The 23,621-nt window shown below is 49.1% G+C and overlaps 1 protein-coding gene and 1 long non-coding RNA gene across 2 annotated transcripts in view; one reads left to right on the plus strand and one right to left on the minus strand.

The window, feature by feature from the left end:
* UBL3 (ubiquitin like 3) overlaps nucleotides 1–13,133 on the minus strand; it is a 79,126-nt gene extending 65,993 nt beyond the window's left edge. The window contains exon 1 of the mRNA XM_029048066.2: nucleotides 12,744–13,133. Within this exon, the coding sequence (XP_028903899.1) occupies nucleotides 12,744–12,770 (27 nt within the window). The 5' untranslated portion in view covers nucleotides 12,771–13,133. The remainder of the gene's footprint in view (nucleotides 1–12,743) is intronic.
* On the plus strand, nucleotides 4,334–9,366 carry LOC103169107. The gene is made up of 2 exons (XR_485629.3): nucleotides 4,334–4,724; nucleotides 8,645–9,366. It is a non-coding gene; the product is annotated as an uncharacterized LOC103169107 (long non-coding RNA).
* Nucleotides 13,134–23,621: the final 10,488 nt, after the last annotated feature.

Here is a 23,621-nt window from a genome sequence, read left to right on the forward strand (position 1 = left end):
TAAGCGCTTCCTATGTTCAGAGCACCGTTCTAAGCGCTGGGATAGATACAGGGTAATCGGGTTGTCCCACGTGAGGCTCACAGTTAATCCCCATTTTACAGATGAGGGAACGGAGGCACGGAGAAGTGAAGTAAGTAATAATAATGCCGGTATTTGTTAAGCGCTTACTATGTGCCGAGCACTGTTCTAAGCGCTGGGGTAGACGCAGGGGAATCAGGTCGTCCCACGTGGGGCTCACGGTCTTCATCCCCATTTTAGAGATGAGGTAACTGAGGCACCGAGAAGTGAAGTGACTTGCCCACAGTCACACAGCTGGCAAGTGGCCGAGCCGGGATTCAAACCCATGACCTCTGACTCCAAAGCCCGTGCTCTTTCCACTGAACCACGCTGCTTCTCTGTGACTTGCCCACAGTCACACAGCTGACAAGCGGCGGAGCCAGGATTCGAACCCATGACCCCTGACTCCCAAGCCCGGGCTCTTTCCACTGAGCCACCTACAGAAAGTCCTGACAGTAGCAACTTCTCTGAGTAGAGTCTGACTTGACTGGATTGGGAAGGAGGAAGTGGGGGAGGGAGAAGAAATTCGACTCCTCGGTAATATTGATCCCTGAGATGGGAGTCAGATGGCTCCTTGACGGCAATCCTGCAGGGTGACTCATTAGTGGGAGGAAGTGGTTTGTTTTGTTTTTTTTTACCTACTTCTCTTTCCCTCCTCTCTGGGTTTGCTTTCCTGTGTCCTTCCCTTTGTTATTGACCGTTCATATGCATCAGCTTAAAATTTACCAAAAGAGGGAATTGAAGCTTCATTACTATGTTAAAAACAAAAAAACAAAACCGTGATTCCACCCCTTTTAAATAGCCTCTTTTGCCCAAAGGTCCTCTCTCCTTAAAAAAAGGTTTTACAAAATGTAAAACATCTCTCACGTCAGCCCTTCGGCAGGAACTTTTTCCAACTTCACTTTCAGACTAATTCTTTCACATTCTACATAATACTTCATGGAATGAAATTATGATTACTCTTGCTACACAAACTAGATTTTGCAAATCTGTGTTAAGATTGTACTTTCAAAGACCCACACGTATGTGGGCGGGGAACATTTCTACCAACTATTTTCCTATACTCTCTCAAGTGCTTAGTACAGTGCTCTGCACACAGTCAGCACTCAATACTATTGATTGATTCTCCACAAACAAGGTAATAATGATCTTGCATAATTCCTTTCATACCCTAAATCAGAATTTATTCAGGATCCAACCGGAAAAATAAGCCTAGTATTTTATGAGCAACTTCATGATGGGGCCAAAGTCACTATATAGTTAATTGCACATTAAATTTCCACCCTTACGCTATTAAGTGCCAGGTTATGTGTGTTGGCATTCTAAAACTCACTGATAAATCAGACAACATAAAACTTTTAAAGTACCTAGATAATTAAATGGACAATCTTTTTCTAAATCATTCTGGATTCAGAGCATGTTGCAACCAAGAATAATAAGCCAATAAAACTACCTGGTACTCAACTTTAGCTATAAAGCTAAAAAGAAAATACAGAGCATGTTTATTGGAACCACTGGACCATCAAAACCAGGTACTCACATTTTTTCAAATATAATCCTTATCCAAAATATAATATGCACCTAGAGGTTCTCAAGTGAGGAGTCAATTTTTTTTTTTGGAATTTGTGAAGTGTTTACTAAGCGCCAGGTACTGTACTAAGCACTCGGGTACATACAAGCTTATCAGGTTGGACACAGTCCATGTGCCACATGGGGCTCATAGTCTTAATTCCCATTTTACAGATGAGGTAACTGAGGCCCGGAGAAGTGACATGCTCAAGGTCACATAGCTGAAAAGTGGCAGAGCCGGGATTAGATCCCAGGTCCTTCTGACTCCCAGGTTCGTGCTCTAGCCACTATACCACACTTCTCAAGGTCAATGGACCCTTCCATCTAATAACTGGTTAAGGGAGGGAGAGAGAGCAATCAATAGCAGGGGGAGGGAGGGGATGGAAGAAAAATTCTTGAGGCAATTTATGGACTCTGAATACAATGACAGAAACATATTTCCATTAAGATAAGCCTATTCTTCTCCTGAAAAAGGCAGTCTGAGGGTGTTAAGTGGGTGGGGGGGGGGATTAATCATACTTTCCCAATAGGACCAAAAACATACAATGTTCTAAATTAGTAATATTTCCCCATCTCCTTCCACTCCTCAATATGTCTAGGAATATGAAAATGGTCCTAGTTGGAAAGAACGGTATCATGGAAATTACTTTCCAATACAATTCTCACAATCCATTTTGCCGCTGAAAAAGTTAAAGCACTGGTTTGAGATTTGCTAAATCTCTTGACTACTTTTTTTTATTTCAATGTGTAAACTAAGATGTTAAAAGGTACTAATTTTTGATGGCAGGTTTCCTATGCTACAATATGGAAACACTGTCATACATTTATGGCCCATATTTCACCTATAATGTTATTTGGACCAGAATATCAATCTTCATCACGAGCAGCAAAACATACATGAACATGAGGGAAAGACTTATATTTTCTTTTATTTTTATTTGGGAAACCCTGGCCTCTTCTCTATGTCAATCTACCCTCTACTACCGATGACAAGGATTAATATTTTCTCCAAAATTGCACCATAAATGGTAAACTCAGGCTGCGAACATTTCAACCAACTCTGCTGTGTTGCACTCTGCCCACAGTAGGGACTCAATGAATACCAGTGATTGATTAAATCTGTTCAATAAAACAGCTCATCCAGAGCACATCACATGTAAAAAGCAAGTATTAACAGATTAGCCTCACCTAAAAGTATTCTACAAAGTCATATTGGAAATTCATTAAATGCACAATTAATCCACCAACCATTTGGACAGAACCGTTCCACTCCTTCAGATTCAGCGAACGGGAGAATCTTGCGAATCTGGCAGGGTGGACAATTCTCCCAGGGCCTACGGGTACTTTTCTGGAAGCACATGGGAAATCTGGGGAGAAGCATTGACTTCTTCAGAATCACCAGCATATGATCTCCCTCTCTACACTGTAGGTTTGCTGTGGCAGGGAATATCTGCATATTGTACTCTCCCGAGCGCTCAGTACAGTGCTCCGAACACAGTAAGCGCTCAATGATTATGACTGACTGACCGATCGAATAATACCTTGCTACAAAGTGTCACGCACTCAATAGACCCCAGGGGCCTGGAAGAGTTAATGGTCCTCCCGAAGTGCCTAACGAGTACATTTAGGTGCTGGAAGAAACAGGCCACGTTTCTTGACTGACGTGCTTATTGGTAACACGTGAAGATTTCTTTGACCCAGATGATCGGTTGCACTATTTCTGAAAACAAAAACTCCCCAACTTCCCAAAGGATGAGTTGCAGTAGAGGTATGCAGTAGAGGTATCAGCTGGAGATGTTCGGTTTGCGGGTTTGCGGGTACAGACGCCTTAAGTGACTTGACTGCAGGTTGGACACCCGGGTTCCCACCTCCTTCCTGTCTGGGCTGGGGTCTGCCACAAGATGGGACTGTTAGTCCCAGCGGCCCAAGGGTGAATTCACATTCCGAAGCCCTGCCAAGTATGCAAAGTGTGTCCTGGGCTCCCTGCCAGTTCTGACTGGAGCCCCGGGGGTTCAGCTCCGGCCACAGCCAGGTCGGGCTGGCAAAATCCAGCTGGCGGAGGGCTAGGTGGAGGGCGGTGGCCCAGGGAAGCCTCCATGGGTCCCTTCTCCTAACCCTACCGAGACCCTCAGCGCCGGCCCATTCATTCACTCATTCAATGATACTTATCGAGCGCTTACTATGCGCAGGGCACCGTACTAAGCGCTTGGAATGTACAATTCGGCAACGGATGAGCACGACGCTCATGAGGACTTCCTGCTGTCCCTCATTAACTCGGCCAGGGGCTGCAGAGGAACCGTCCCCTGGACCTCCCCGAGTCTCCTCAGAGAGACGTGGCTTTCACACAAGAGTGACACGGGCAGGCCCTCGAGTGTCTCCGAACCTGGGGGACAGTGCCATCTTTAATTTAAGCACGTTCGGGAGAGCACCTGGGTGTCGGTGGGACCACGGAACTGAACTAAGTCGGTAAACACCGTCCTGGGTCATTACTTGCCTGACGACTCACCTATAAGATTTTACAGCTGGAAGAAGCCAGGAACTGCTGTTGTCAGAATGAAACCAGAAGTGGCAGTGGTGGGGGAGGGGGGAAGGGGGTGACACAACTTGGGGACATCAGAACATCCTCGGGGAGCGGCTTCTCAGAGGAGACGCGAATCCCCTCTGCGCTGCTTCACCGCCTGCACCAGAAGTTTCATTCTGTAACTGCAAAGGGAGGACCAGCCCAGAGCGGCTGAGGTAAAAATCACACGGGCACGCGGGCACACACAATGGAAACTGAGATGAGAAATCTGGTTGCCCTGTGGATCTCTCGGCCATCTTGCTCCCCGGCACTTCCATCCTTCCTTCCTTCCTCCCTCACATCCCTAAGCAGCTGAGACCGCTGTTAGTCTGAGCGGAAGCCAGCCAAGGCTGCAGTTTTTCTCTGCCGTCCCTCTGCTCTCCCTCGGGACCGAGGGAGTCTACGTGTTTCTGTGACATCACCCACTGGTGTCTCTGGGCCAACGCTTCTTGCCTACCGTCACGCCAGCCAGACGGGCAGAGGGATTAACAGCAGAGGTTCGGGTACGGGGCCCTTGACCACGAAGGCCTTCGACAAGGTGATTTTAAGTAGAAAGCCTGAAAGGGGGGGGGTGTCTTTGTCCCAATTAAAAATAATTGGGGTTGAACCATTTTTTAAACGGGGAGGCATTTTAAGGGATGATATTTTCGGTAAACTTCCTGTAAAATCACTCGATCCGCTAGATGTCCAGCAGAGGGCTCCAGGGTTTTTTTCCACAAGGGGGAATAGAAACAAAATAGAAAACAAGACGACGTTAAAAAGGCATCCTAGGATCCAAAAATGTTCCAAATGAGACACGGTATGGTTCAACGGGAGTAGTAAAGTGATGAGATTTTGCTTATGTGTAATTACCAGGTCTTTGCCATTAAAAACTTTAAAATGTTCTCTAGGGTACTTAGATGGCATTTTCTTTCAGAAATGTCAAAATGTTTTGCCAACACACTCATGAATTCTTTAGTTCTCCTTTTGCAGCAACAGAACCTAGAAGCAGAAGCTTAACCAAAATGAATTCCTAAGCGAAAGTCCAAATGGAGTGTGTAGTATAGTGTTTCATCCACTAGTTAAAAAAAAGAAAATTGAGGGCAGATCTTTCTGTATTGATAAAGGTTAAATCTCATCTAAGGTTTCCCAACTAAATTTTGGCCAAATCAAGGCAGAATAGCAAAGATGCTTTTACTAACTTGATCCTCAGCACCTAAGTATTTCTCACGTTCCCATTACAGAACAACGGGACTCACCCTAAATGGACTGGATAGTGTGAAATGTGAAAACACACATAAGCGACTTGTTTCCAACTTATTAGACCGATGTTTGGTTTACACCCCTGCTAGATGTCTATACCTTCCTACATCCACACATCTACACCCTCCTGGCTCTGTCACTTGCCTACTGTGTGACCTTGGACAAGTCACTTAACTTCTCTGGGTCTCAGTTTGTCAAATGAGGGCTGAATACCCCTTCTCCTTCCTCCTTAGACTGTGAGCCTCTTCAGGGAGAGGGACTGTGTCCGACCAGATTATCCTGTATCCACCCCAGCGCTTAGAACAGGGCTTGGCACAAAGTAAGTGCTTAACAAAAACCATTATCATTATGATTATGACATCTTTGGTTTACCGTTCTGAATAAGAACGTTGACTCATTAAAATGGTAAAAAGTTCATACTTAGAACGTTACAGACATGTGATCTAACAATACTCACCCCATTTAAAACACTTCCACTTTTAAAAAGTGCTAAATGTACGCTGCACTCAAAAATGCATGGCATAGCTATAAAATGACAGAAAGAACGTTCCTCTTTTTATAGCTGGGCAAATGTGATTGGCAACGACACTAAAGAATTTTAAAAAACAAAATACATAAATTTATTTCACCTGAAAACTCCCCAAAATGAGTCTTGGAGCCTTAAGGTCCCATTTTAAGCCTCATTTACGTAGTTCCTACTAGGAACAACACCCTCAACACTAAGATAAACTATCAACTGATGAGAACACTTGAGAGTACTATGCTTATGGTCCACCTTCCTCCCCCTATCACCTAAAATAATTTTTTTCCCCCTCTAGGCCTATCCAACATATCCAAGATGTAAACTAAAATAAAAACAAAATTAGCCTCTAAATAACAGATTACTCTAAATTAGAACCCTCCCTACATAACTCGCTGTGGGCAGGGAATGTGTCTGACAACTCTGGTGTGTCGTACTCTCCCAAGCACTTAGTACTTAGTACAGTAAGCACTCAATAAATACCACTGATGATGACGAAGATGATGAAAGGCTACTGAATGCCACAACTGTGTTTGTGTGTGTGTGTGCGCGTGGAATGCAAGTGATAAGGGCCTATAAGGGTATATATGTTAATTCATTTAGTTAGGCAATGTTTGATCCCAGAAAAAGACTGCCTAGTTTCAAAAAGGAGTTAATCACACAAACATGTGGCTAGAAAATAAGCTTTACTCAAGGCCTACCTCAAAAAAGTGTGTCAGCGGCTACCCTTGGTCTTCAACTGTGAATATAAATGCAGGCTGACAGCCAAAATATCAACTCCTAGATAACAGTCATCATGTTTTAGATTTCTAAATTTGATTCTTATTCAAAGATCAGGACCAATCTCCTCAGGTCACTTTCCAATACTCTTTATCACTGTTATCCTCACAATCTGAACTACTCGAGAATCCCCATTTCCCACAGATGAAAGGCTAGAAATTCAAACCCAAACCACATTCTAAAGTTGAACTGCTTTGATAAGGATCTCACAATGCATAATGTGAGCCACCGAGGGCAGGAGAAATCCAATTTATTATCACATATACTGCTATGTTGATTGACTGATTATTTTGCCCTTACATAGGGATAGATCACCTTTCACCAAATCTCAAAGACCCTCAGGATGAAAACTCTTTCAACGCCCCTCTAGAAAAGTTACACCCTGTTATGTCTATTTTATAAAGGCATAATTAGCTCGGGGAAACAACCTTCAAAAGAGGAAATGAGAACCCAGGAATCCTTGCTTCAAATTCTCCAATTTAACCCAGAGCTTCCCACTTCCCAACCTCCAAGGGCCACACTCCGGAAAGCATCGGGACTGGGAAAAGGAGACTCACCGGGCCTAGAGCTACTATCTCGCTGTTTTCATCAGATTATTCCATTTCCTCCTGGGCAATGGCATAAATGCTACTTTTGTAAATATTCTTACACTCTGGTGCCTCCCCTATCCCCAATTTACTTTAATGTCTGTCTCCCCCTGAAGACTGTACGATGCTTGGGGCCTGGAATCGCAAAAACCAAACTTTGTTCTACTATATTCTTCCAAGTCCTTAGTACGATGCTCTGCCTACACTGAGCGCTTACAGTGAACTGTAAGCTCACTGTGGGCAGGGAACGGGTCTTACCGACTCTGTTATATTGTACCCTCCCAAGCGCTAAGTACAGTGCTCTGCACACAGTAGGCGCTCAGTAAATACAACCGACTGAATACCACTGACACAACAGTAGCAACCGTCATTTATATATATTACTTATTACCCTATTTATTTGGTTAATGAGGTGTATATCTCCTTGATTCTATTTCTCTTGATGATGTCGTCTTGTTTTTGTTTTGTTCTGTTCTGCTTTGCTGTCTCCCCCGTTTAGACTGTGAGCCCGTTATTGGGCAGGGATTGTCTCTGTTGCCGAAGTGTCCATTCCAAGCGCTTAGTACAGTGCTCTGCACATAGTAAGCGCTGAATACTACGGAATGAATGAATGGACTGCAAGCGCCTTGAGGGCAAGGAAAGGATCATACCTATCAATTCTGTTGTACTGTCCTCTCCCAAGCGCTTAGTACAGTGCTCTGCACACAGAAAGGGCTCAATAAACACCGCTGGTCGATTACAGCTAAAATGCACAGAAGTGTGGACAGTGACACATCATGGAGGCTTTTGGGGGGAACTTTTAGGTGGCAGCAGGCTGCCCTGGCAAGGGATGGAGGGGTGCGGGGGGGTGGGAGAAACAACCGCTCAGTCCGTAGGAAAAAAAGTAATTCACAGCTCTCAAGGGGCAGCCAACCCCAAAAGAGCTTGTGAGGAAACCAAATCCAATTATTTTTAGACAAGGGGATCTCCGTTGCCCTCTGGGGCCTTGGGATGCGATGATGGTGGTGCGGGACGGGCAAAATGAAAGGAGAAATTGTCTGCTGAAAGCTCAGAGAAAGGAGGCGACAGGACACACGCAAGTGTGACCGTCTGACTGTGATTATTTTCTACTGAACAAACAACATTACTGAAACAGCCCCGGCTGGAAGAGATACTAAAATAGTTCAACATTGACATTTTGGCCAATGTCAAAAGGAACCATCGAGTGCGCTGAAAAGAGCCTTCTCAATTTAAAAAAAAAAAAATCTTTAAATGCCACTTATTGAAGTTCGATCACTGTTTTCTATTTCTGACGCGACACGGTTCAGGGTTTGTTTTTTTTTCCTACAGGAACATAAGGCTGCCACAGTTCCAACAGCCGGCTACGTTCTGCTCTCTAATACAAAACTACAGACGTCTTAACTAAGGATTATTCACCTTCAGACTACACTATACTTTTTGGGCTTGCCAGGCAACAACGCCTCTATTACTGTAATTTCCCATCCCTCAAAAAAACAAAAACAACAACACTGCAATCCCCCTTAGACTAATCAACTTTATCTTGATGCGGTGTTTGTTTCTTGAAGCTTCTATTTACTTCAAAGGCTAAACAAGAGTTGATGAGAGACCAGAGACCTGCTAAATCATTAGACACCCAAAAAATGAAAAAAATCCAGGGATGTAGTTTATTAAATCAATCCCGTCGATTTTTCCCAGCCCGGCCTTCCTGGAGCCTAAGATTCCTCTCTGCCCCAACTTCCAGAGCCCCCAAACGCCCCCAAAAAGGTTGAAACGTCGCATCCTCCGGAGGGAGAAGAAGTTCCTGGGCCGTCCTTGAAGAAATGTCAAGTTGGTGGCTGCCGCGTGAGCGCTTCCTTGTGCGGGGGTGGAAACTCTTTGTTTTTCCCTGGAAGCCGCGATCCCAAATTGTTCCCTCTCCCTCCCTGACATGGAGGGGTTCGGCTGGTTCTTCCGGATGCTCCATTTTCCTCCTCTCCGAGCCCCCCTCGTCCTCTTCCGCCTTCATCCACCGCCTGCTCCTCTGAGGGACTATTTGGCTCGATGCTGTTGTATTTTGTGGGTTTGCCGTTTTTTTTGAAGCAGCGCGGCTTAGCGGGCTTGGGTGTCAGGGGACCTGGGTTCTAATCCCCCCTCCGCCACCTGTCCGCTGCGTGTCCTTGGGCGGGCTGCTCAACTTCTCTGGGCCTCAGTTCCCTCATCTGTAAAATGGGGATTAAGACTGAGCGCCCTACCGGGGGGCAACCTGATAACCTTGCATCTACCCCAGCGCCTAGAACACACTAAGCACTTAACAGATACCATCATCATCATTATTATTTTTTATTATTATTCTATCGACCCAGCGCTTACAACAGTGCTTGGCACATAGTAAACGCTTAAATACCACTATCATAATTATTGTATCTATCCCGGCGCTCAGAGCAGTGCTTGGCACATAGTACGCGCTTAAATATCATTATTATAATTACTGTATGTATTCTAACGTTTAGAACAATACTTGGCACCTAGTAAGCGCTTAGCAAACACCATCATCGTTACTATTACTGTATCTACCCCAGCGCTTAGAACAGTGCTGGGCACCTAGTAAGAGCTTAGCGAACACCATCATTATTATGACCATCACTACTATTGTATGTACCCCAGCGCTTAGAACAGTGCTGAGCATAGTAAGTGCTTAACGAATACCATTATTATTATGATGATGATGATTCTATCTACCCCAGTGCTTAGAACAGTGCAGGGCACATAGTAAGCGCTTAACACCATCATTATTATTATTGCTCTCGCATCTCCCCCAGCGCTTAGAACAATGCTGGGCCCATAGTAAGCACTTCACGCACACCATCATTATTACTCTCATTCAGTAGCATTTATTGAGCGCTCACTATGTGCAGAGCACTGTACTAAGCGCTTGGAATGGACAAATCGGCAACAGATACAGTTGTGCAATGTCGCATCTAACCCTGCGCTTAGAACAGTGCTTGGCCCATAGTAAGCGCTTAACCAAGACCATCTTTATGATTATTCCAGCTACCCCAGCGCATCATTATTATTATTATTACTCCATCTACCCTTACTCCATTTACCCCAGCGCTTAGGACAGTGCTTGGCCCCTAGTAAGCACTTAACCAAGACCCTCTTTATGATTATTCTATCTACCCCAGTGCTTAGAACAGCAGTGGGCCCACAGTGAGCGCTTAACGACCACCATCCTCATTATCATCAGTATTATTACTCCATCTCCCCCAGCGCTTAGGACAGTGCTCAGACTCATTGTAAGCGCTTAACAAATACCATCATTATGATAATATATTACTCCATCTACCCCAGGGCTTAGAACAGCAGTGGGCTCACAGTAAGCCCTTAACCACTATCACCATCATCATTATTATTATTACTCCATCTACCCTCACTCCATCTATCCCAGCGCTTAGGACAGTGCTCGGACCTCGTAAGCGCTTAACCAAGACCATCATTATGATGATTCTTATTACTCCATCTACCCCAGGGCTTAGGACAGTGCTCGGCCCCTCCTAAGCGCTTAACAAATACCATCATCATGATGATGATGATTACTCCATCTACCCCAGCGCTTAGGACAGTGCTCGGCCCCTAGTAAGCGCTTCACCAAGACCATCATTATGATGATTATTACTCCCTCCACCCCAGCGCTTAGGACGGTGATCGGCCCCTCAGAAGAGCTTAACACCACCATCATTATGATGATGATTATTACTCCCTCCAGCCCAGCGCTTAGGACAGTGCTCGGCCCCCTCGTAAGCGCTTAACAAATACCATCATTCTGATTATCATTACTCCCTCTACCCTAGCGCTTAGCACAGGGCTCGCCCCCTAGTAAGCGCTTAACACCATCATTATGATTATTACTCTTCCATCTCCCCCAGCGCTTAGGACAGTGCTCGACCCCTAGTAAGCGCTTAACAAACACCATCATTATGATGATTATTACTCGTCCATCTCCCCCAGCGCTTAGGACAGTGCTTGACCCCTCGTAAGCGCTTAACAAACACCATCATTATGATGATGATGATTACTCCCTCCAGCCCAGCGCTTAGGACAGTGCTCGACCCCTAGTAAGCGCTTAACAAACACCATCATTATGATTATTATTACTCCACCTACCCCAGCACTTAGGACAGTATCTGGCCCCTAGGAAGCGCTTAACCACATTATGATTTTTAATCCCTCTACCCCTGCGCTTAGGACAGTGCTCGACCCCTAGTAAGTGCTTAACAAATACCATCATTATGATGATGATTTTTACTCCATCTCCCCCAGCGCTTAGGACAGTGCTCGGCCCCGCGTAAGCGCTTAACAAATACCATCATTCTGATTATCATTACTCCCTCTACCCTAGCGCTTAGCACAGCGCTCGACCCCTAGTAAGCGCTTAACAAACACCATCATTATGATGATGATTACTCTTCCATCTCCCCCCAGCGCTTAGGAAAGTGCTCGACCCCTCGTAAGCGCTTAACAAAACCTCATCATTATGATGATGATGATTACTCCCTCCACCGCAGCGCTTAGCACAGCGCTCGACCCCTAGTAAGCGCTTAACAAACACCATCATTATGATGATGATTACTCTTCCATCTCCCCCCAGCGCTTAGGAAAGTGCTCGACCCCTCGTAAGCGCTTAACAAAACCTCATCATTATGATGATGATGATTACTCCCTCCACCGCAGCGCTTAGGACAGTGCTCGACCCCTAGTAAGCGCTTAACAAATACCATCATTATGATGATTATTACTCCGTCTCCCCCAGCGCTTAGGACAGTGCTCGACCCCTAGTAAGCGCTCAACAAACACCATCATTATGATGATTATTACTCTTCCATCTCCCCCCAGCGCTTAGGACAGTGCTCGACCCCTAGTAAGCGCTTAACAAATACCATCATTATGATGATGATGATCACTCCGTCTCCCCCAGCGCTTCGGACAGTGCTCGGCCCCTCGTAAGCGCTTCAGGCAGACCCTCATTCTGACCCTGAGAAGCAGCGTGGCTCAGTGCAAAGAGCACGGGCTTGGGAGTCAGAGGTCATGAGTTCGAATCCCGGCTCTGCACCTTGACAGCTGTGTGACCGTGGGCAAGTCACTTCACTTCCTCTGGGCCTCAGTTCCCACATCTGTCAAATGGGGATTAACTGTGAGCCTCACGTGGGACGACCTGATTCCCCTGTATCTACCCCAGCGCTTAGAACAGTGCTCGGCACATAGTAGGCGCTTAACAAATGCCAACATTACATTGCCCTTTTAATAAAGGCTTCCCCCGCCGGAGTGTTCAAAACAAACAAACCAGAAGCCGCCGCTTCCCCGGTCCAGCCCGTCGTCGTTTTTGAGGACCGTCCGCGGGCCCGTGGGCGGGTCCTTTCCCCCCCCCCCCCCAACAGAGATAAGGACTGACCATGTCGGCGGGGACGGCGCTGGACATCTCGGCGGCGTCCGGTTCCCCTCTGGAGAGATCCGGGGAGGCTGGAGCGGGGAGGACCGTCCGGGGCAGGTGGAGCAGGAGGTGTGAGGGGGCCGGTCCTCGCTGGTCCGGCGGGCCCGGGGGTGATTCACGGCCGCTTCCCCGTCCTCATGAAGCGGGAGGGGACGGCGCGAGGGGCCGGGCCGCGGGGGAGGGGCCGAGGCCGCCCCTCAGGATGACGCCCTCGCCGCCCTCATAACCTCCCCTGCGCCCCGACCCCCGGCTCCTCTCCCCTCGGCCTCCCTCCGCCGCCTCCTGGCATCGCCCCTCAAGCCAACATGGCGGCGGCCCGGCCGGCCTGAGGGGGGACGCGGCGGCCCCCCGCGCCCCGGCCCGGAACAGCTGCGTCACCCCCCCCCCCCGCGGCATGACGGGAGTTGTAGTCCACGCGTCCCGGGGGGGGGCCACGCCGCCCCCCGCGCCCCGACCAATGGCGGCCGCGTCGCCGTGGACACCGCCCCGGAGCATGGCGGGAGTTGTAGTCCCGCCGTCCCAGCGAGGGGCGGCTGGGAGATGGCGCCCTGCCTGGCAACCGTTGCTAGGGAAAAGAAGCTCGCTGGGCCCCCGCCGTCTCCGACGCCTCCCCCAGCCTGCTTTAAGAATAATAATAATAATGTTGGTATTTGTTAAGCGCTTACTATGTGCCGAGCACTGTTCTAAGCGCTGGGGTAGACACAGGGGAATCGGGTTGTCCCACGTGGGGCTCACAGTCTTCATCCCCATTTTACAGATGAGGGAACTGAGGCACAGAGAAGCGAAGTGACTTGCCCACAGTCACACAGCCGACAAGGGGCAGAGCTGGGATTCGAACTCATGAGCCCTGACTCCAAAGCCCGTGCTCTTTCCACTGAGCCACGGTTAAGAAGCCGAGTCGGGGGTCGGGGGTTCTAATGATGCCACCGCCGCGTGTCTGCTGTGTGACTTTGCTGTGTGCTTCTCTGGGCCTCAGTTCCCTCAGCTGGGAAATGGGGATGGAGACTGCGAGCCCCACCTGGGACAACCTGATCCCCATTTATCTCCCCCAGCGCTTAGAACAGTGCTCTGCACGTAATAAGTGCTTAGCAAATGTCATTATTATGATTATTATTCTAATCCCACCACCCCCACTTGTCTCCTGGGTGACCTTGAGCAAGCCACTTAACCTCTCTGTACCTCAGTTCCCTCAGCTGGGAAATGGGGATGGAAACTCTGAACCCCACGTGGGACAACCTGATCACCCTGTATCTCCCCCGGCGCTTAGAACAGTACTTGGCACGTAATAAGTGCTTAACAAATGCCATTATTAGTATTATTATTATTCTAATCCCACCATCCCCACTTGTCTGCTGGGTGACCTTGAGCAAACTGCTTCACCTCGCTGTGCCTCAGTTCCCTCATCTGTAAAATGGGGATGGAGACTAATGAGCCCCACATGGGACAACCTGATGACGTTGTATCTCCCCCAGGACTTAGAACAGTGCTTGGCACATAGTAAGTGCTCAACAAACACCATCATCATTATCATTATTCTAATCCCACCACCACCACTTGTCTGCTGCGTGACCTTGAGCAAGCCGCTTAAACTCTCTGTGCCTCAGTTACCTCATCTGTAAAACGGAGTTTGAGACTGTGAGCTCCACATGGGACAACCTGATCACCTTGTATGTATTCCAGCGCTTAGATCAGGGCTTGGCACATAGTCGGCGCTTAACCAATACCGTAATTATTAGTAGTATTATCATTTTCTGTGCCTTCCATTCACGGGCAGAGAGGAGCTGGAAGAGGCCCGCATAATGGCGATGTTGGTGGAATTTGTTAAGCCCTTGCTATGCGACAGACACTGTACTAAACACTTGGGTAGAAACATGCTAATTGGGTTGGACACAGCACCAGTCCCACGTCGGGCTCACAGCCTTCATCCCCATTTGGTAACCGAGGCCCAGAGACGTGAAGTGATTTGCCCAGGGTCACTGACAAGTGTCAGGGGCAGGATTAGAACCCAGGTCCTCTGACTTCCAGGCCCATATTCTTTCCACTAGGCCCCAGTGCTTCCAGCGGCATCATCGTCAGTGGTATTTAGTGAGCACTTTTACTATGTGCAGAGAATTGTACTAAGCACTTGGGAGAGTAATAATAATAATAATAATAATGATGGCATTTGTTAAGAGCTTACTATGTGCCGAGCACTTTTACTATGTGCAGAGAATTGTACTAAGCACTTGGGAGAGTAATAATAATAATAATAACAGTGATGGCATTTGTTAAGAGCTTACCATGTGCCGAGCACTGTTCTAAGCGCTGGGGTAGATACAAGGTAATCAGGTTGTCCCCCGTGGGGCTCACAGTCTTAATCCCCCTTTTACCGATGAGGTAACTGAGGCACAGAGAAGTCAAGCGACTTGCCCAAAGTCACACAGCTGATCAGTGGTAGAACCCAGGACCTCTGACTCCCAAGCCCGCGCTCTTTCCACTAAGCCACGCTGTACAATACAACAGTTAGCCGGCACTGTTCCCCGCCCACAAGAATAATAATAATTGTGGTATTTGTTAAGCGCTTACTATGTGCAAAGCACTGTTCTAAGCGCTGGGGGACACAAGGTGATCAGGTTTGTCCCATGTGGGGCTCACAGTTTTTTTAATCCCCATTTGACAGATGAGGTAACTGAGGCACAGAAAAGTGAAGTGACTTGCCCAAGGTCACACAATGAGCTTACGGTCTGGACGGTGGTATTTCTAAAACTCTCTGTGACCGGAGAAACACTCTGGGTGCCACAAACGGAGCAGAACGCAGCGTACTTCCATCACACCCATCCCACACACACCCAAGTTTCCCCAAGCATCTTGGCATCCGACATGGATTTAGGCCTTCTTCTTGGTACATTTTGAATGGCAAAAGCAATCACTGATTTCATTACGCCGCCTGAAAAAGTGCTTCAGAAAGGCCTGGCAGGAAAGCCGCATCCGTGGACTTTGGAATCAGAGGTCATGGGTTCGACTCCCAGCTCTGCCACTTGTCAGCTGGGTGACTGTGGGCAAGTCACTTCACTTCTCTGGGCCTCAGTTACCTCATCCGTAAAATGGGGATTAACTGCGAGCCTCACGTGGGACAACCTCATTACCCTGTATCTCCCCCAGCGCTTAGAACAGTGCTCTGCACCTAGTAAGTGCTTAACAAATACCAACATTATTATTATAGGGGAAGCAGCATGGCTCAGTGGAAAGAGCCCGGGCTTGGGAGTCAGAGGTCATGGGTTCGACTCCCGGCTCTGCCGCTTGTCAGCTGGGTGACTGTGGGCGAGTCTCTTCACTTCTCTGTGCCCTCAGTTACCTCAGCTGTACAATGGGGATTAACTGCGAGCCTCACGTGGGACGACCTGATTACCCAGCGTTTAGAAGAGTACTCCGCACATAGTAAGCGCTTAATAAATACCAACATTATTATTATTATTATTTGTTGAGCACAGTTAGCAAAGGCATTAGATCCCGGGCTGGGGAGGGAACAGCGGCCTGCTCTCTTTTCCATAAAATAGGTTAATCATTAGAATCTTCCTCTTTGACACACAGAGATGAGGGTTATGCAATCAGTTTAGGGCAGAATTAACAGTAAGATGCCACAAGCTGCCTACACAAGGTATTTAGCCACCTTTGTTCTCTCCTTTGGACCCAGAGGGGACAGGGACACTCCCCTCGCTAACAGTCAATGCCCTTTATTGAGCACTTACTAGGTGCAGACCACTGTACTAAGTGCTTGGGAGAGTACAATATAACGATAAACCTCTCCTCCTCTGCCCCAGCCTGTCTGCCTGGAGGACAGATGCCAGGATAATAATGTTGGTATTTGTTAAGCGCTCACTACGTGCAGAGCACTGTTCTAAGCGCTGGGGGAGATACGGGGTCGTCGGGTCGTCCCACGGGAGGCTCACAGTCTTCATCCCCATTTTCCAGATGAGGGAACTCAGGCCCAGAGAAGTGAAGTGACTCGCCCACAGTCCCACAGCTGACAAGCGGCAGAGCCGGGAGTCGAACCCATGGCCTCTGACTCCGAAGCCCAGGCTCTTTCCACTGAGCCACGCTGCTTCCCTACAGGATCCCTGTAGAAGTCTTTCCCGACCCACCAGGTCACACGCAGGCCTCGGGCTCAACCTGGTGAAGGGATAATGGCAGTCACTTCACTTCTCTTGTGGCTCAGTGGAAAGAGCCTGGGCTTCGGAGTCAGAGGTCATGGGTTCGACTCCCGGCTGTGCCACTTGGCAGCTGTGGGACTGCGGGCGAGTCACTTCACTTCTCTGGGCCTCAGTGACCTCATCTGTAAAATGGGGATTAACTGTGAGGCTCACGTGGGACGACCCGATGACCCTGTCTCTCCCCCTGCGCTTAGAACAGTGCTCAGCACATAGTAAGCGCTTAACAGATACCAACATTATTATTCTCTGGGCCTCAGTTTTCTCATCTGTAAAATGGGGATTAAGCCTGTGAGCCCCACGTGAGACCACCCGACCTTGTATCTACCCCAGCGCTTAGCACAGAACACAGTAAGCGCTTAACAAATATCATCATTATTATTATGATTATTATTACTTAGACTGTGAGCCCCATGAAGGACAGGGACCGTGCCCTGCCCGATTATCTTGTTTCCACCCCAGAGTTTAGAACATTGCTTGAAACACAGTAAGCACTTAACCAGTAACACACTTATTACAGTTATAAGTGGACACGGAAAAAGGAGCGGTTTTAGGCGGAGGGAGCGATCGAGAAGCCCAGAACTCGGAAATCTACTCCCCCGGTTAGACTGTAAGCCCATCAGCGGGCAGGGACTGTCTCTATCTGTTGCCGATTTGTCCATTCCAAGCGCTTAGTACAGTGCTCTGCACATAGTAAGCGCTCAATAAATAGTACCGAATGAATAAATGAATGAAATTAAGGATGTTCCATGAGAAACAGTCCTTAGAGGAGGATCTTGAGGCTGAGGTCTTTGGATCCGAATGAGCAGCTCTCCCTCCCCGCCGTCGTATCCGGTGTCCGCCGTTGTATCGGGGGGTAAAGGCGGCTGGTGGAGCTCTGCTCCTCCTGCAGAGGGTGGAGGGGAGGGTGGGGGGCTGCCCTCCGTGGACCCCTGTCCTGGCAGCGGTCAGAATAAAATATATTTTTGGAGCACCAGCTGTGGTCAAAGCATAGCACTTGGGCCCTTGGGAAGCATTCCGAGTAAATGATAAATTCGATCCCTGCCCCCTCGGGGAACTTAGAAATGAATGAGGGAGGCGATAGAAATAAATCGGTAAATATACCGGAGTTAAGGGTGAGAGGATAGAAATAAGGCAAGTGAATAAAACAGGAAGAAACGAACGTTAAAAAAAAATTACGCGAGTGCCGAGGCGACTGATCGAATGCCCTGGTGCTGCAGTTACCGCCAACAGACCAATTTCTCATTACTCTCAATTATTATTTATTAATAATAAATTAATTTGGTTAAGCACCTTCCTTGGGCCGGTACTAAGCCATTGGGAATAGTGAAAGAAAAAATCAGTTGACGACAGACCCTACCCCAAGCAGCTTAAAATCAATCAATCAATCAATCATTCATTACCGAGGACCCACTGTATGCAGAACACTGTCCTAGCTATTTGGGGACAACAAAGTAGACATAAAAGACAAGGTCCTTGCCCTCAAGGAGTTTATAAACTAATGGAGGGGACAGACAGACACAAATTATTTCAATGTAAGTGCAGGGAGAGAAACGAAGAAAAATAACTCACTTTAAAGTATCAAAACCAACCCTCCCTCTTCCCTCTCCCTCCCCTAGCCCAGAAACCATGAGAGGTCCCCAGTTTTCTAAAGAATAATTATGGTATTTTGTCCCTGAGGGTCCAACACGCCCCGCCTAACCTGGCTTCCACTTTGGCAGAGGGGGCTGAGAGAGGTCACAGCTCTCTGTCTCTCTAGCCTTCCGTTGGGGCGGGGGTGGAAGACCGTGAGCCCGTTGTTGGGTAGGGATGGTCTCTATCTGTTGCCAAATTGTACTTTCCAAGTCGTTAGTACAGTGCTCTGCACACAGTAAGCACTCACTATATATGCTTGAATGAATGAATGAAGGGCTTGGGGGCAAGTAATCACAGGCCCCCAAAGCAAGATATTCAAGCTGTGCTCTGTCTCACTTGCCCTCCACTCCCCAAGATCAAATATCCCCCAATACAATAAAGGATACCCTTGAGCACACAGTTAACATTTGTATCTTTAAATAATCTCCCCTATTTCGCCAGATTTAGTTAAGAGAAACAAGATAGTTTCCACTCTAGCCACTTATCCGAATTTTTGAAATCTCATATTTGACTCACATAATTGTGGTGGAGGGTTCCCCCACCCCTCCCACCCTCCTCGGTCTCCTCACTGAAACAAACCCTGGTTTGTTGACTTGCTCCACCATGAACTTTTCCCCTTCATCTTTCAACCTCAGTGGGAGGCTGGGACAGAGTGTGTGTGGGGGGGGGGGGGTGCACACAATGCGGGGACAGTGCGTGGCACATAGTTAGCACTTAACAAATACCATAATTATTATTATTATCATCCTGCTACAATCTCTCTCAAAACCCGTAGGTGTCGGGGGCCCGGTCCAGGCAGACCGACCGAGTACCTTTAAACTCCATTTTAATAAGTGAATCTGGGGCCTTCCTACACATCTCTCCCTCCCCAACCCTTTTCCAGTTCCTGGCACAATCACCCCTCTCCCACAGCTATGAGAGAGTTTAGGAGGAGGCCAGGGTGGGGCTGAGCGTGTATATGTGTGTCTCTTGGGGAAGGCAGACCAAACACTCACACATTCAGTCAGCTCTTCCCGACTGCCTCCTGATTAATCCTTTCCCGACCCTAGGAGCAGGAGGTACGGAGGGTAAAAGGCCTCCTTTACCCAGAAAAAGAATAATGACCTTCTCTTCCTCCACCATTACCTCCCCCCACTCCACCATTCATCATCCCAGTGGATACTGTTGTCCCGTGTGCCTTACAAGCATTTTGGGAGAACAGGCCAGCCTGCCAACATCTATAATGATCGTCTTCAGGGAATGTCCCTCCTAATCTAGGCCCACTAGGGTTGAGATGATGGAGAGGGGACAGCTGAGAGGGTGAGGAGAGGTGAACCGAATCAGAGGAGGAGATGGACGGGAAGCCTACTCTGGTGCGTAGTTATTATTATTGTTCATTGACACAGAGGCAGGAGAGAGCAACAGAAATGGGTGGGGAGGAAGAGGCAGAGAAATAGAGACGGGGAGGAAACAGAGAGACAGAAAGAGAGGTGAGGCAGAGAGACAGACTCTGGAAGCTGAGAGAAATACAGCCGGTGAGTGGGCAACTGAGAAACCATGCTGATCCACAGAAACCGGCACATGCGGGGGGAAGGAAATAAAACAGTCTGAAGCGGATGGGGGGTGGCGGTGCAGAGAGACAGATGCAGAGAGGAAGATACCTACATGTGGGGCAGAGGGAGACACACGCACGCACGCACGCACAATTTTCCCCCTGGACGTGACAAATTAAACAGTGGGAGAGGCCCAGCAGACACCCTCTGGGCCTTCCTCTCTCCTCCACCCCGAACGGCAGAGTGTCTCAACTCCCCGGCCGCGAAGACCAGGACTGCCGAGGCGAGGCCTGGATCCCTGAGCGGCCGCTTCCCCTTCCCAGTCCCGCGGACTGCAAGTTCCACATTCCGGGGGTAGATCAGTTCCCGGATGAACGGGGACGACGGTTGGGGTAACCGGAGCGGCTGGCGAGGTTGAGGGTGTGTGACACCCTTGGGGGAAGGGAGTCCCCGCCTCCAAGAACCCACTCCAGCCAGGCTGCCCAGTGGGTCCAGGGGCTACCGGGGGAGTCGTGGCACTGAGTTGGTGGTGACTCAGAAACTCGCCGGGGCCTGTGAGGGAAGGCTCTGTCCCCCTGTACTTGCCCCGGCCACCAACGGATCCAGGTGACGCTCTCACCTCCTCCTGCCTGTCCCGGTGGGAGCCCCCGTCTGAGTCAGGGTGGCAGAAGGGGCACGAAGCTGGCGGAAGCGCCGCCCCTTCGGGACAGGGAGGTTGCGCCAAGCCATAGTGCGTTGCGATGGCTCCAGGGCCCTCACGTTGAGTCACTGCTCCTGAAGCAGTAGCTGCCTAGCTGGGCGGGCGGATCCTCACGGTGTCCTAGCAAACATCTATTTAAAACCCACGGGGGAGGGCATCTTAGGAATTCGAAGGCTGCAGAAGGCTCCCCACCCCGGGGCCTTCCTTACACTCCCCCTGACTATCAATATGAACTTGTCATACCCGGGGCACGGAGTTACCTCTCCTTGGACAAACGTGTTTTTCTCATTACTTCCAAATGCTCAACCCAAGCAGATTGCCCAAACGCTTAACCTCCCGGAATGATCCAAGAGTCCCTCACCGGTGTTTGAGAACTGGAGTGGTGGGAAGGCGGGGAAAGGAGCTTTGGTTCTGATGCTTGCACCTTTATTAGTGGAAAGAGCCTGGGCTTCGGAGTCAGAGGTCATGGGTTCGACTCCCAGCTCTGCCACTTGTCAGCTGTGTGACCGTGGGCGAGTCACTTCACCTCTCTGGGCCTCAGTTCCCTCATCTGTAAAATGGGGATTAACCGTAAGCCTCACGTGGGACAACCTGATGATCCTGTATCTCCCCCAGCGCTTAGAACATTGCTCTGCACATAGTAAGCGCTTAACAAATACCAACATCATTATTATTATTATTAATAATAACAATAATAATTATGGTACTTGTTGAGTGCTTACTATATGCCAGGCACTTTTCTAGGCACTAGGTAGGTTCTAGTTAATCAGGTTGGACACGGTTCCTGTCCCACAGAGGGCTCAGGCTCCTAATCCCCATTTTAAAGATGAGATAACCGAAGCCCAGAGAAGTGAAGTGACTTGCCCAAGGTCACACAACAGGCATGTGGATCAGAACCCATGACCTTCTGACTCCCAAGCCCTTGCTCTATCTACCAAACCACGCCACTTCTCCAAGTGAGGCAAGCTGAACCGGTGACGAAGGGGAAATTCTAAATAGCTGAAACTTCCTTAATTTTTCTCTCCAGTAGCAACCTTCCCCTTGCGGTGGGCCCATCGGCCAGAGCCTGGCTCTGGGAATCAGAAGGCCTGGGTTCTAGTCCCGGTTCTGCCTGGAGCTGGCTAACGTGGGCGAAGATCACACGCGTCCTTCTCGGCACGCTGCACCCCTGCTCTTTGCTAGTTATACCCGGTGCCAGCGTGGGAACGCGATGGGCAGGGATGAGAGGGGGGAGAATCTCCGGCCCGGCCACTGGCTCTAGAAGGCCAGAATCTAGTCCTGAAGAATCCACCTAAATCAGGGTGGCAAGCCATTTTAGGGAGCGGGGCCTGGGCGAGGGAGGTAGCTGGGATGTAACTTGGAGAGGTACGGCAAGGCCAGAGTTCTGCAGGCTGGAGTACGACGCTAGGAAGCAGTGATAATAATAATATCTGTGGTATTTGTTAAGCGCTTACTATACTCCAGGTACTGTACTAGGCACTGGGAGGGATACAAGCGAAGCGGGTTGGACACAGTCCCTGTCCCCCAATGGACTCTCAGTCTCAATTCCCATTTTACAGAAGAGGTAAGTGAGGCCTAGAGAAGTGAAGACACTTGCCCACGGTCCTCCAGCAGACATGTGGTGGAGCCAGGATTAGAACCCAGGTCCCTCTAACTCTCAGGCCCGTGCTCTATCCACTAGGCCATGCTGCTTCTCTGTAACCCGGGGGGTGGAGGAGGCATTTTGGGTTGTAGGAGCCTGACAGAGCAGGACAGAGGGGTCCGGAGAACGGGAGAACCGGGCCGAAGGGCTGTCCAGGCTTGGTTGTGCTCCCCTGAGATGTAGGGGCGACCCCCACTAGATGGCATTTGTTGAGTGCTCACTATGTGCCAGGCACTGTGCTATGCGCTAATCAGGTTGGGCACAGTTTGTGTCTTGTCTATTTGATTATGGCATTTCCTAAGCACTTACAACGTGCCAGACACCGTACTAACTGCTGGGGCAGACACAAGCTGGTCAGGTTGGACAAAGTCCATGTCCCACATGGGGCTCAAAAGCTTTAACCCCCATTTTACAGATGAGGTAACTGAGGCCCAGAGAGGTTGAGCGACTTGCCCCAGGTCACACAACAGACGAGTGGAGGAGGAGGGATTAGAACCCGGGTCCTTCTGACACGTACCCGGCCCACAGGGAGCTTACAGCGTAGAGGAATCCGGAGTCCAGGCCAGAGAGCAGAGAAAGAACGCAAGGAGAGGGTTCGGCACGGAGGAAGAGTGGGGAATGGCAGGGAAAGGGAAAGAGGAGGAGGTCGGGAAGAGTAGAGAGGAAAAAGGGGAAGAGGCGAGTCGTGAGAACCCGACGGTCTTATGGCTTGCACGGGTCTCAGCTTATCGAAGGAGAGAAACGTTGGACGGGAGCTGGAGGAATCCGGGTGCTAAATTGGGTCTGGGGAGGAGGAAGGAGATGAGGAGGAGGGAGAGGAGGAAAGGAGGAGTCGGGGTCACCAAAGAGGAGATGGGGCATTACTAGCATTTAGAAGGAGGAGTTGGTCAGAAGAGGAGGAGGAAGAGGGGAGGGGAAGGAGGACAGGGAAGAGGAGGAGTCCTAGAGGAGGAGGTTCAACAGCAGCATTTAGAACGCCGGTGGGAGGAGGGGAGGAGGGCTCGATTTGACGAAGAGGAACCGGAGGAGGGGAGGAGGATTGGATTCGATCAAGAGGAACTGGAAATGACTCCAGGGGAGGGAAACGGCACGATCTTAGGCTTGCTTGGGGAGAGGCGAGAGATCGGCTGGACTCACTTCAGG

Source organism: Ornithorhynchus anatinus, chromosome 20 (genome assembly GCF_004115215.2).
Source record: "Ornithorhynchus anatinus isolate Pmale09 chromosome 20, mOrnAna1.pri.v4, whole genome shotgun sequence".
Lineage (NCBI taxonomy): Eukaryota > Metazoa > Chordata > Mammalia > Monotremata > Ornithorhynchidae > Ornithorhynchus > Ornithorhynchus anatinus.